The sequence below is a fragment of the Alosa sapidissima genome, chromosome 6, assembly GCF_018492685.1.
Source record: "Alosa sapidissima isolate fAloSap1 chromosome 6, fAloSap1.pri, whole genome shotgun sequence".
Taxonomy (NCBI): domain Eukaryota; kingdom Metazoa; phylum Chordata; class Actinopteri; order Clupeiformes; family Clupeidae; genus Alosa; species Alosa sapidissima.
The window spans coordinates 7,040,928-7,055,927 of NC_055962.1; the positions used below are offsets into that span (position 1 = coordinate 7,040,928).

General features: G+C 41.5%; 1 protein-coding gene across 2 annotated transcripts in view; it reads right to left on the reverse strand.

The window, feature by feature from the left end:
• The window catches only part of LOC121711841 (glutamate receptor ionotropic, kainate 2-like), a 60,993-nt gene that overhangs the window by 33,763 nt on the left and 12,230 nt on the right, over positions 1-15,000 (reverse strand). The window contains exons 3-6 of one of the 2 annotated variants that reach the window (XM_042095682.1): positions 14,656-14,913; positions 7,444-7,625; positions 7,172-7,225; positions 4,174-4,347 (exon numbers count right to left, since the gene is read on the reverse strand). In XM_042095682.1, the coding sequence (XP_041951616.1) occupies positions 4,174-4,347; positions 7,172-7,225; positions 7,444-7,625; positions 14,656-14,913 (668 nt within the window). Of the gene's footprint in view, positions 1-4,173; positions 4,348-7,171; positions 7,226-7,443; positions 7,641-14,655; positions 14,914-15,000 lie in introns of both variants that reach the window. The other variant, XM_042095681.1, reaches the window with a different exon arrangement.

Here is a 15,000-nt window from a genome sequence, read left to right on the forward strand (position 1 = left end):
GAGGAACTGTTGCTCAGGCGGACGTCTATAAATATGCACCCCAGATTTCACCTAATCTCACATTTACATGCACATACATCAGCCTATAGATCAGATGATCAGATGCACACACACACACACACACACACATACATCAGCCTATAGATCAGATGATCAGATGCACACACAAACACACACACACACACACACACACACACACACACACACATACTGTACACCACCAATGACAACCATATGCACAGACTCAGGAGCCAGTAGCTGTACAAATTTAAGACCTACAATTATATATTCATGTATAGCTCTGGAAAAATTAAGAGACCACTGCACATTTTCTGATGTAATCTTGCTGTTGCTGAGTGACATTGGAATGAGTTGACAGTCATATTCAAATTTGCAGTGGTCTCTTAATGACCGTCAACTCATTTCAATGTCACTTAGCAACCGTAGGATGACATCAGAAAAATGTGCAGTGGTCTCCTTATTTTCTCCAGAGCTGTGTATATATATATATAGAAAATATATAGAAAAGGAGTGAAGAATATGGTCAACATTATTAAATATGAGTGTATGAATGAGTCACTTTATATGGAGCACATTAATAGTCAATAGCCTTCAAGTAAATAATAATAATAGTAATAATAATAATACATTTAATTTATAAGTGCCTTTCAAGATACCTAAGGGCACTGTACAGTTTCTTTTTTTTACTTCAAGGACACTATAGAGTACATATGAACAGATAGAAAAACACAGAGGACACTGTACACTCAAGAGAACAAAGAAACACAGACACAGTGTACACAGCACACGTAGGTGTGCACCACAGACAGTTTCTTTTCCCTCAGCAGAGGTAGTGGTGTAGTCACCAGGAATGTCTAACTGTAAATGTTCCTGTTTTAGAAGCATATGAGATGCAGCCAAGGGGGACTGGGGGAGGATGGAGATAATGAATAGCAAAGGTCCTATAGGACAGAGCTGTAGGGGCCCTAGAGTTACCTATAGAGACAAACTGTTCTCCCGCTGTGAGAAGATTCAAAACAGGAAAGTGGTGTGCCAAAGAGGCCGAGTAATGTTTCTAGATGGGTTACAGTGGACAGTGATGGACAGTGACGAAGGCAGCTGTGGGGTCGAGGGGGATAAGGATGCTGACATGGCCTGTGTCAGCAGCTAGGAGTCGGTCATTTACGACAGGGGGTTTCAACTGATTGTGAACCAGGGACCACCATTCTGACTAATTATGTAACGCCAGGACCACCACTGAATAAAAATACTCATTCCCACATTACAACTACATTACTGAATCCATGGTCAGGGACCACCAGCAATGTCCTCGCAGACCACAAGTGAGCCACAGACCACTGGTTGAAAACCCCTGAATTACGACCTTAACCAGGGCAGTCTCAGCACTATGCTTCAAACCCTAAACCCAGGCTCAAACTCTTCCTATAGGTCACGATGGGTTAGATGCTCCTGGAGCTGATAGACTGACGGTACACTCAAGGATGGAATGAAATTAATGGATCATGTGGTCACATCAGGTGTGGGTTTTTGAACATTCTAACATAAGATTCCGTTCCGCAACAATTCAAAGGTTCTAAAATTCTATGTTGAATTCAGTGAACCCAGATATTCTTCAGAACGTTCATTTCCCAACATTCCCGTCACACCGGTGTAACGGTACAACTTTAGTCGCCTGTGGCTGCATGGGTGAGGGTGGCAGCAGCACAGCCTACGAGGCCCATTCAGAGCACACCGGCTGCACCGTACTGGCTATGAGAGCAGAGGTTAAATGGATGACTGTAGTTTCAGCTTGTCAGGGCTCCCTCCCTCCCCAAGCTCAAGACAGGCCATTTATTAATGCGCACTGTGGGTACACTGTGTTGTCGATACACATTCGGCCTCAAACGTTTAGATCTGCAGCTCCACCATCCATCAACTCGACGTTTACGTGAAGCTAGCTCTGTGCATGGGGGAAGGAGTCCAAACACGAGCAGTGGCCGTCGATGATCTGCTATCTCCATCATGCTTCTGTTACAAGATGTAGAACATGATAGATGTCATTCAAAACTGTGAAGGTAGCTCCCAAAATGTGAGTTTATTTATTTCAACAATCCCATTTAAATAAGCCTTTAAAGCTTTTACGCCAACCAAATCAATAGGACAGTCTCCAGACAGCCTCTGAATGGTTCAACACTATCTCACTGCTAAGATTAGCTCATAGCAATGAGCTCAGAAAAATTGATTAAAGTTGGCACTGGTTGCTGCTCATTCAAAGGCCTTCACAGGGTGTTATTTCCCATATCATGCCATGCCTGTCTACATACCTACTGTACATTCTATGTCCCTTCAAGACTCTTGGAATAAGGCTGAGTGATTAATGGAGTTTTCATTTCAATCACAATTTTGCCTTCCACTGATTATAAACAACAGAGTGGAGAAAAAAATATTATTTTGCTACAATCCATTTTGCAATGACAATTTGAAAATCCATCATTAAAAGGTAAAGCTCATAATCAGAGAAAATGCAATAATTGCAGGTAAATGAGCAGTAATTTTTAAATAGTGATTTCAATACTGACCTAAATAATCGTGATGATTTTTGCTATAATCGAGCAGCCCAACTTTTGGAAGTGAAAGGCAATGCCAAACTACAGCAGCACCACTGAGTTGACATCAGCCATCTTGTGCATGGGATACTATGCGTGTCTTTGTTCTGTTTTATGTTGGAGATGAGCAAAGTATCTTCTCTCCACCGCTGTTAACAGGAAAGGCTTTTTAAAAAAGCGCTTGTGTAAACAGGCGGACGGGTCGATAGGAGTGAGGCTTATTCGTTTGGATGCTGGGGACTCTGCGTGGTGTTTCCTCCTGTGGAGTGGAGCAGCCCATCTCTCTGACTGCGACTCACTCTCGCTCGCAGGCGGAGGGCTTTGAAATACTCTTGTGTAAGCAATCTCATTCACAGTGCGTGGGTATGAATGAATGTGGGTTTGTGTGTGTGACAAATAGGAGGGGGTGTGTGTTTTTGTGTCTTTGTGTGTGTGTGTGTGTGTGTGTGTGTGTGTGTGTGTGTGTGTGTGTGTGTGTGTGTGTGTGTGTGTGGGAGAGATAGAGAGAGAAAGAGAGAGAGAGTTGTATGCGTACGCATTTGTGTCAATTTTATTGTAAGTGACAGAATGTATACTGTTTTCATTGTGTATGTGTGCAGTGGAATGCCACAAATGAGCTGAATTTATCTCAACATTACAGGTGAGTTACAGACGTGTAAAAAGACTTCATACTCTACAAGGAAACATGGGACACACAGACGCACACACACATACAAACAACACACACACACACACACACACACACACACACACACACACACACACACACACACACATACGTAAAGGCATATGCTTATCCACACTATAGATTTTTCCGTGAAAAAACACTAGCCTCTGATATACTGTAGGTTGGAGAACTGTGACGGTTTCATACACCCACTCAATCCACTCTCTAAATGTGTGTGTGTGTGTGTGTGTGTGTGTGTGTGTGTGTGTGTGTGTGTGTGTGTGTGTGTGTGTGTGTGTGTGTGTTTGTGTTTGTGTGTGTGGAGCTACATGCTAGGTTAATATCCCTGAAAAGATGGTTGTTTTCTACCTCTCTTTCTATGCACATTTTTCATACTCATGAATTCATCTTGTATCCCTAAGCACATTTGTTAGTGGGCATGCTTGTCTGTGTCTGTGCCCGCAGGTGTGAGTGAGTGTGTGTGTGTGTGTGTGTGTGTGTGTGTGTGTGTGTGTGTGTGTGTGAATACATGTGTTTGTGGGTATGCTTGTCTGTGTTTAAGTATGTCTCTGTGCCCAAGAGTGTTTGGGTGTGTGTGTGTGTGTGTGTGTGTGTGTGTGTGTGTGTGTGTGTGTGTGTGTGTGTGTGTGTGTGTGTGTGTGTATGGTTATGTGTGATTGTGTGTGCTTATCTGTGTGTAAGTGTGTGTCTGTGCCCGTGAGTATGTGTGAGCGCGCATGTGATCACATCTCTTTACCATCATGGAGCCGTCCAGCAGCCCGCAGTCCAGTTTGGATGGCGCCTGCATTCACACAAGTGTGTGTGTGTGTGTGTGAGTGTGTGTGTGTGTTTCTGTGTCCGTGAATATGTGTGAGCGTGTGTGTGATCACATCTCTTTACCGTCATGAAGCCGTCCAGCAGCCCGGAGTCCGGTTTGGGCGGCGCCTGCAGTCTCTCCATGGACCACTTCTCAATGATGGAGGTGACCTGCGTGCTCTCCGTGTTCAGGATCCTAAAGCCCGTCATGTTCACGCCACTGTAGCGGTACGGTTCCATGTCCAGCGCAAACAGATCCTGCAAGGACAACACACTCACTCAGGCAGCTGGCACAGAGCAGAGGACTTGCACAGGAACAAACTATGGGCCAGATGTACTAACGCGTTTGTGCCCATTTCAGGCGTATTTGTTTCGCAACGTGCGTGTAAAATCATCAGAGGTATGTACAAACAGGACGCAATGATGTAAAAGCGCAAACTGCCTGTCACGGGAGCTGAAAGTGGCATATTGCGTTTTTCGTGTCATGCATATGCATTCACGGGAGGATCCAGGGAAAAGTGGGAGTTTAGCGTAAAGAGATGGGAGGGGAAGCGTGAATAGCGCCTAATTATGTATTCCGCGGTATGTACAAAGACTGCTCCTGAAAGCGCACGTCTATTCTGCGCCTAAATACTTCCGCCTTGTAAAAGCAGGTGTTAATCCAAATTGCAGTTCAATGCGTCAATAAGAGAACCTTTCAAAGACAACAGAATCGCTATTTAGAGCACCAGTTTTGTAAGTATTTGTACTATCAAAAGCAACCTTAACTTTCGTTGGCCTTTCGAATGTCTTACTTTCACTTTCACGTCATTCACTTAAACTTTCCTACTTGCTAGATTTGACCAATTTTCCATAGCCTATGTGCACAAGTACTTTGAGTAAAACTACTAATCTTCATTATCTCCCTGCTTGTTGACATCTTATCATGTATGGTATAATTTCATGATCGCTAAACGTTTTATTCTTTTTAATGTTGTCATCAGTTAACTTCATTCAACTGCGCTTGTATATTCTCTGCCATTCAGTTGTGGACGTTCGTAAATTGCGTTTACTGTATGGGCGGAGAAAGGCAGAGAAAGGCGCAGTTTACACTAGTTTGATAAATACAACGGAAACTTGGGTCTGACAGCGTTCGCAATCTGCGGTTATATCCTATATATCTGAGTCTCTAGACACAGTTTAGGTCCGGCTCCAATATGACCCTGATTTGACCCTGACCTGGTTCTCCTCTGGCTCTGATCTGGCTGTCCACTGGCCTCACTCTGATAAGACCCTGTTCTGATAAGAGCTAAAAAAAAAAAAGTCAAAAAGTAAGATCTAAATACAGATAGTAGCTGTATAGATAGATTTGCCTCAGATCTGGCTCTGATTTAATACTGATATGACCTTGATCTGACCTTGACCTGGCACTTCCCTGCCTCTGATATCACCCCAATATGGGCCAGTTTAGATCCAAAAACAGCCCTAGTGCAGAGCAGAGTTGAATGAAAAGAAATGAAAGGGAAAAATAAGCGAGTACAGAAGGCTTGAGGGAGACTAGACAAATCAATCCTGGAGCTTAGCGAGTTAGAGAGTGTAGCCTGGACTGAGCGTGTGGAGCTTGAAGCACTTCCTGAGCTGATCGTGGCTCAGATGTGGCCTGGCTCTGGTCCTGATCTGACTGAGATTAAATCTGTTCTAGAACTCGTCCACATTTGTTCTGGAGTCAGCGGAGCTTCCGTGACAATAAAACAAACAGCCAAAGAGAATATTTCATTACAGAGCGGACGATTCTCTTTGATTTCATTCACTTTGATGATCTCTCTCTCCCCCTCTCTCTCTCTCTCTCTCTCTCTCTCTCTCTCTCTCTTTCTTTCTCTCTCCCTGACACAGAAGAGGACCATAAAACTACACATATAGCATACGTAGCTCATCCAAAGTGACTCACAAGAAGCATTGCTTATTATTTGAGAATGTGAAACATTATGTTTGTTGTTTTACTATCCATAATGTTTAGCACTCAGGAAACAGAGTTGAAGGAAACTACAACAAGTCTGTGGTTTCTTAAATACATCACACTGAAAACATTTGTTTGGTCTAAATCATTAAAAATGACTGAAATAGCAACAGTCGTTAGTAATTGTTTTGATGTAATGTCAAATACATATGCTCTTTGTTACTCACACTGATTCAGTAAAAGAGAGCTGCTGTGAGAGTAATGGTGCATTCAAGACATCTGGAATCCTACAGAATTTGTCACAAAGCCCTGTGACCGTCTCTACAGAGTCCTAACAATCGTCTCAGGTTCCTGATTCTCCAAGCTCTGTTCTGCGGTTCTCATGGTCTGTGACTTCCTGAAGTCTACAATCTAAGGCTGGAGTTGAGCGGGTTCTTCTGTCTAAAATGATAATTCTGATACAGAAAATAACATCAAAAAGATCCAGAGCTTCAGAAGCCCCTTTCTTTCCTGTCAAAAAGACCCCTTCTGTTTCTGTTTTTAGATGAAAGGCTGTCTACTTGCAGCATGACTGGCTTGAACGCTAGGAGAGTTTTTTTTTTTTTGGGGGGGGGGTGGGGTGGTGATAACACAGTGCAGGGTTTGATGTGAACTCACAAACTTTTGTTCTGTCAGTGAAATTCGCCATCCTGCTTTTCAGCATCACCCGCCAAAAAAAGAGACTATCAATCACTGGGACATCAAACACCAAAAAAGATCAAGAGAGTGATTGTGTGTGTTTGTGTGTGTGTGTGTGTGTGTGTATGTAGTTTTGGGCGATGATAACAGGGCTTGACATGAACTCACAGACTTTTGTTCTGCCAGTATATTTTAAATTTTAGCACCTCCTATCTCCACCCAAAATATTGTCAATCACTCGGACATAAAATAATATGAAGAATATCAAGAGAGTGATTGTGTGTGTGTTTGTGTGTTTGTGTGTGTGTGTGTGTGTGTGTGTGTGTGTGTGTGTGTGTGTGTGCACGTGTACTGTACTGTATGTGTGTGTGTGCACGTGTATGTGTGTGTGTGCCCATGAGAAAGTGTGTGTGTGTGAGTGTGTGTGTGTCTGTGCATGTGTTAGTGTTTGTGTGTATGTGTACTCACCAGCGTGGTAAATATGAAGTGATAGTACTCTGTCATCATGCCCATGGAGAGAGCCTGTAGGGAAAAGCATAGGTCATTTGATGACTTCTTAATATTTACTTAAATATCAAACAAAAACATAAACATGAGTCATGTGTGTGTGTGTGTGTGTGTGTGTGTGTGAGTGTGTGTGTGTGTGTGTGTGTGTGTGTGTGTGTGTGTGTGTGTGTGTGTGTGTGTGTGTGTGTGTGTGTGTATGTGTGTGTGTGTGTGTGTGCACATGTGCTCCTTGCCTGTTTGAGAATCCAAGCAGCCATCTCATGTCCGCAGTCGAAGATGACATGGAACTCCTTGGCCTTCTTCATCTCCTTGAGCAAGGGCTTGGCGTCCTTGGTCTCGGCGGGCAGCTGACGAATCTTCAGACGGATGTTGTAGCGCGACGGAGCCTTGATCAGCTCCTGCAGCCGAATCAGCCCTGTGGAGAAGAACCCTTCATAGAGTATCATATCACTGCTACAGGCTGCACACAAATTAGCACTGCTACTGACAATCATGGCACTGCCTTACAGTTTTTTACAATTGTTTACACACGTTTTCAAAACTTCTGTGTCTATTTTTCAAAACTCCACACACAAAACCCACAATTGCTCACACAAAATGCAAAATGCCTCAAATCTCCAGCAAAATGATACACAACATTCAAAATTCAACATTACAAACACTTTTGTCATAATATGACATTTTGGATACATCATTTACACACTGTTGCTCTAAACCTAACGCTCTTCTGTCTTTCATAGGCTTTATGTATTTCCATACGAGAGTGAAAGTTACGGTACAGAGAGAAGTTGAAATACACAGTATTATTGAAACCAAAAATAGTGATTTTACAGTATTTTACAGCCAACAAGAACAAAGCAAAGCAAAATACAATGACCACCAGATGTACATGGAGTTCTGAAAAAGCTGATTTTGCCTACAGTAAGACTGAAATGACTGACCACTATCAAAATTACTTTGCTTTTTCCAAAGAAAAGTGTGTGTGTCTGTGTTTATGTGTGTGTGTGTCTGTGTGTCTGTGTGTGTGGGGGGGGGGGGGGGGGGGAGGGGGGTGTATGTATTCATAGGTCTATAGAAAAAAATATTGAGCTAATGGTAACTTAGGGAGACACAAAAATATAGTAAAAAAGACAAGTTTTACTGTACATACAGTAAAGTCGACTTTTTGTGGAACATTCCTTTCAAAGTATCTGCATTGGTTCTGAACATTTAAACCATAAATCCTCTAGAAGCAGATTGAGAGGGTCCATACTTACATAGAGAGTACAGTATGTCTACTCATAGGCCTATACTAAGGCAATGATTGGATGGTGTTCCGTAAAGTAATGAGTGTTTACACATGTGAAGAGAGAGAGTGAAGCACTGGTGATTTAGTGTGGCATTTTGATGAGTTGTGTTTGAAAAACGAAATCAAGTTACTTCCGGTTAGATTTTTGTGTCTTAAGTAGAAAATTGTGTGTGGTGTTTTGCAAAATGTGTTTTAGTAAATTGAAAACTGAGTCAAACATTGAGAATTAGTGTATGGTTTTGCAGATTTGGTGTGGGGTTATGATGTTTGGAAGACATGTTTAGAAAATTGTGTGACAAGCAAAGATTTAGTGTGTAAGCATTTGAAAAAAACTGTATTACCGCTATAGAGTTTCCAACATCACTGTCCTTCACAGACTACTTCAGCCTTTACAATATGGAATGATAGGCTTTTTATAGTATAGCACTGTTATTGAGTTATGATGATAAGTCTATGGATTTTGTAGACTTTAGAATGTTATAACAGGTAATAGTTCATGGAATTCCATTGGCAAGCATATGCAGACTATCACTATTAGACTTTATTTTGATTCATCACAATCTTAAATCATATTTCTGCTATAGGATTTGCTACTGTGCTTCCTTTATAGTAAATCACACAGTGGAAGGGCTGTCTAGGGTATGTGGTTTATTCAACTGTCGGCTCCAGGGAGGAAATTACCTTTAAAATGTCTCTGATGAGAAATTAAATTTGAAGGACGGTATTAATATGTAAAGGGCAGTGAGGAGATATATCACTCAAGCCGTCCGATGTTAATAATGTTCAAATGAAATTGAAAGAGTGAGAGAGAGACTTTGTTAATAGTTTATAAAAGTGTAATAGAAGGCTCTGTAAAAGACCTGATGAAACTCAAGAACTAAGGTTTGAACTTTAGGCTTTGTTTCATACTGTATATAGTGTATGTGCTTTCATACAGTGCCTTGGTTAAAAACAGTAAGAGTTAATGAGTTAATGTTCATTAAAATGTCATGGGGTTCCTTGAGGGACTTCACTAATATGATTAGCTCCTGAATCCATTAAAAAACACTGGTACCAGTTCCTGTACTAATGCTCTTTATATTTAAAGTCAGGCAAACACATACAATAACAGGTTTCAATTGGATGTGATAGCTTTGCTCACTCTGTGCGTTTGACTGCTCACACTGCAAGACAGCCAACTAGAAATCCAATCATTGTAACGAGTTCTAATCAGACATCACTGGAAGAATTCGGCCCAATTCAAGTTTGTCGGATCTGACTAATTCAGAGCTAGAATCGCTCAAAATAACAGTGTCTGTTTGCCATAACTAGTGAATGGAAAAGAGATATACACGTTAAGGGCTAATTCTGTGCTGTTTCATCCTATATTTAATTCTATGTTTTATTTTGCAATGTACATTATATTTTTTATATATATATATATATATTTTGGGCTTTTAGCCTTTATTTGTATAGGACAGTGAAGAGTGAGACAGGAAGTAAGTGGGAGAGAGAGATGGGGTGGGACCGGGATATGACCACTGGACGTGGGGTATGAGCGCTGTAGCCTGTTGTGCCACAGCGCCCCCCTACATTACATTTTTAATGATGACATGCAATTGTGAATTAATTTATTTTTATTACATTTATTATTTGTGCTTTTATTCACATAAAGCATTGAATTGCCTCTATGACATCAGCGCAATTCAACTCAATTCAATTCAAGGCAACATGTATTACCCTGTCTTGTCCCTATTTGTTCCTGGAAACAATATACAGGACACATACCAACCTTGTCATTCACACCCTGTTAGCCTAGAAATCTAGACGCACCCTAGCGGCAGCAAATTACATTTGCTTCCAGGGCTAGTCTAGCAACTCTTTGTTGGCTTGTGAGCTCGAAAAATTAAACTTCTATCAGGCCAATCAAATTGTGTATAGAGTCGTTAGGCGGGCTTAACATAATGATTGATGGCAGAGTTGCAACGGTTTGGCTTGAATTCCCTGCTACTTGAAAACAAAGAAGATGGATGTTGCTGTTGGCCAACAGTGTGACACGAGTTAAGCTTTTTTTAAGTTGGCAAAAGTTTGAACTAGCCAACTAGCTCCGTTGGTGGGAAAACGCATAGGACTCATAGCGCTGTCCTATTGCGTGCAGAGGGAATTTGAAAGACAACCGATTATCCCGCCCCTCGGACTGAGTACTGCGAACGGTGAGTGCCCAGACCCTACATTTTAATGTGGGTCTGGCTCGTCAGGCTAACACCCTGTGTCTTTGAGTTGAAACCACATTTTGTCATTTTATGCCCTGAGTTCCTTCTCTACTCCCTGATTGGACAGTGAGCGTGAGACCTGATTGGTCACACGTGCTGTGGAAGCTCGGCATCCGATAGATAGCTATGGCAACGGGCAAATTCCAAACAAGGAGACGTGTCGAGGCTGCAGGTCATTATTTTTACTAGTCACTGCACCTAAAGTCGCTAATGGAATTAAAAGAAGAGACATTAGTCTCTATTAGTCAATATGTATTATTCATGAGTGTACATGTCAAGGTGGATATAAAAGTATCCATAAACCCATCATCGTTAAAAAGGCTATAAAACAAATTGTCCTTAGCAAAACTCAATGAAGAGGGGAGAGGAGAAGAGATAAACAATATCTGTGTGTGTGTTCTTGGTTTTTGTCTGTTTTTGTTCTTATGTGCTCTGTGTTTGTGCATGTGTGTGTGTGTCTGCACACACAAGTGTGTGTTTTTTCTTTTTGTGCAGGCTAACAGAAAGTGATTATGTGATCATGATTAAGTGTGTGTGTATTTCTGTTCCTAGTTGTGTGTGCTGTGCCTTAGGCATTATGATATTTGCCTGTAACAGGATGTGACTAGAAATCACAGCGTAACACTTAGCCCATGTCGAGGTCCAGTCTCTCTAAGTAAGAGCGCTGGCATGCTTCACCGAGCTAATCAATATGAACTTTTTGGGTGCTCCATTTATGCTCATTATGCACAAAGTCTGCACAACACTGCGGGGAGAATTGGGAAATGACAGCGGCTCGGTTTCACACCTGGGTCGCCATGGGCACTAGGATGTGAGTGTGTTACGGACGCCGCTTCTCCCAGAGAAGGGTTTATTTTTTTATGTTTTCACAGCCTTCACGACTGATTTAAATCAAGGCACCGAATATGGCTACGCAACTATGCAATAAGACACCTCTGATAGCTATTGCTCCAGGGTAAGACTGTTATAGGGCCAGAATGTTAGATCTCAATTTTATATCCCAATCACTTCTTTAACTCAATCTCCGTTATTAATTATTTATAATGTATGTTTATGTTTTATAATGTATCTTTTATTATGTTTTTGTAATGTTTATATTTACAATGTGTGTTTATTTTATTTATTTTTATATGGATAATATAATATAGTATGTTTGTATTTGAAGAGTTTGGTTCCAAAATGCTATATCCTCCCTTTTCATGAATCCTTTTTTACATTTTGTTTTCCATGTAATTTCAAATCAAAATGATTAATACTACCTGAGATACACAATTAAATAACATCACTTATCAATGTTTTTAAAAACAGATATATAGCATTTTGGAACCAAACTCTTTATTTATATTGGAGGATTCTCTGGTTGTTGCGTTGTGTTTTAGTTCTAATTTCTGTATTGAAGATGGTCAATAAAGCTTGACGGCGAGATCAGGATCGGCGATTAGATGATGATTTATTGTCATACAATAATGAATAACAGAACACAGGCTAAGTCTCGAACAGTAAAACTGTGCAGAGTCTAACAGTTGTGGTTGTTATTAGAAGCGGCTGCTGAGCCTTCCGACAGAAGATGCTCCTCGGGTTGCTTCCTCGATCCGTCACCGAGTCAAAACCTAAGACAAAGCCTGTTATACTAAAACATACAAATGTCAATCATGCCAACCATTGTACACAACCCGGCTCTGGCCAGATGGAGATACTAGCCCGAACAGGCCGCCATGCTGTCTCCCTCGGCCCATGTTATCACTGATGTTCCTCGGATGTTCCTAAACATCCTCTCCCCGTTGTATACTACACACAGAAGTAACATATGAACACATCAGAATATAGTAAGAATACCCCAGAATTCTACAATTCTATGAATTCTATAGTTATTACTGCATTTAATATATCATACAATTGATAATATATAATGTATTAATTATATTGTTATTAATAATAATATTATTATTTCTATGCAATTCTTAATTCTGTATGTCAATGTTTAATTGCTATATTATATTATGGCATATTATTTATTTATCATGTATAATCATAGGTGGAAATAATGTTATACATAAGAGAGATAATGAGAGAGTGTGTGATAGAGTGACAGAAAGATAGAGTGTGTGCATGCGTGCGTGTGCGCTTGTGTGTGTGCTTGTGTGTGTGAAAAGGACTTGATTAACACAGGCCCGTTGCTGATAAGGTCTGCTGTCCATGGTGGGCTATGCTGTTAATCAGTGAGATGTCCTGGGGAGATCCTCCCCTTCCGTATGCTGAGAATCTGAGAGTGTACCACAACCCATCATCATCAGCCATCAATATTTCATCACTAGACGCAAGAGGTGGTGTCACACTAATACCTCCACTGCCTCCCCTCTCTCTCTCTCTCTTTCAATCTCTTTTGTCTTTCTTCTGTCTTTCTGTCTGCCTTTCTGTCTATGATTCTATTTCCCCTTTTAGTGTGGGTGATGTGTGCCAAATTTCAGGTGAAGTGACAAATTTTCAGAAATGAAGTCATTGCAAAATAATTTCTGCCGTAACCAAATTATGTATTTTGCATCATATCTCTTGAACCAACCAAAATAACAGAAAAGGTGATGAACCAGAAACCAGACTAAAAAAAGGTGATCAATCCCTACATTTTGACGGTCAAAGATCTCTTATACTTAGCAACAGCTAACCATTATTCATTGTTCTCTAATGGTAATTAATACTATATGTTTGGTTTCTTTGGAAGATAATGCATTGATATGTTTGTCGATTATTTTATTAAGCAAAATTAAGTGTTTGTTTATTTATTTATTATTTCATTGTTTTGATAATATACTGTTATACACTTTATGACAGCACACAGACGTTTCCTAGTCTGAGGGTCAGTTTATTCCTCTGCCTCTACTCTCCCTGTCTGCTTCAAACAGACCACTAATCTTAGTGCTTTTACTCGCTTTCATCTTATTATGTGTCCATTTTAACAACTCTCTCTCTCTATCTCTCTCTCTTTCTATCTCTCTCTCTCTCTCTCTCTCACACACACACACACACACACACACACACACACACACACACACACACACATAATTTAATCTCTATATCTCTCTACCTCTCTCCCTCTCTCTCTCTTTCTCTTTCTATCTCTCTCTCTCTCACACACACACACACACAAGCACACTCATAATTCAATCTCTTCATCTCTCTCCCTCTTTCCCTCTCTCTTTCTTCCCCCTCTCCCCCTTCACTCACACCATCTTCTAATCAATCACTCCCTTATCTCTGCCATTCCACCCCCTCTCTCTCCTCTCATCGTCCTCCATGGTGGATGACCTCTGCTTGAAGGAGTTGACCGGGTGCCGGATGTCTCTTTTCTTCCATCTACCCCTCTGCAGGAATTTTTGTCTCTCTCTCTCTCTCTCTCTCTCTCTCTCTCTCTCTCTCTCTCTCTCTCTCTCTCTCTCTCTCTCTCTCTTTTCTATCCTTCAATCACTCATTCCTCTACATCTATCATCATCTATCCTCTACATCAGTCTCTCTATTCCTCTTTCCGTACCTTAACTCTCTCTCTCTCCCTGGCTTCCTCTCTATCTCTTCATCTTATCTGTCATGATAAACTATTGTGACGGCTCTCCACTTGACCAAGTGCAGAATGGTTATCTCTCTTCTACCCTCCCTCTTCTCTCTCTCTCTCTCTCTCTCTCTCCTCTTTTACCCCAAAGTTGTCTTTCTTTCTTTCTTCCTTTTTTTCTTTCTTTCTTTCTTCCTTTCTTTCTTTACTTTTTCTCCCATCCCTCCTCCTCACTATCCCTCCATACACCAGAGTGACAGTCCTTCACTTGAATAAGTTGACCAGGTGCAGGAAGGCCCTGTTTCTCTCACTCTCTCTCTCTCTCTCTCTCTCTCTCCCCCTTCTCACTATCCCTCCATCTCACCTGTGCTGTCGTCGTACACCACGGTGACGGTCCTCCACTTGAAGAAGTTGACCAGGTGCAGGATGGCCCGGCTGAGAGAACTGAAGTCCGGGTAGAGGCTGGTGTAGAAGGCGTCCCGGTTGTCCGACACCTGGTGCTTCCAGCGCGTCTGGATGTGCGGCACGCCCAGGGCGTTGCAGATCGACTGCACCGCATTGGCCGAGGAGCTGTGGGAGGGGCCAAAGATGGCTGCCACACCCAATGAGAGTTGATCACAGGCTGTTGGAGGAGGAATAGAGATGAAATGCAAATATAAGGGGGCTATGAGCTATGTTTCAATTTACAGGAAGCATACACACACACACA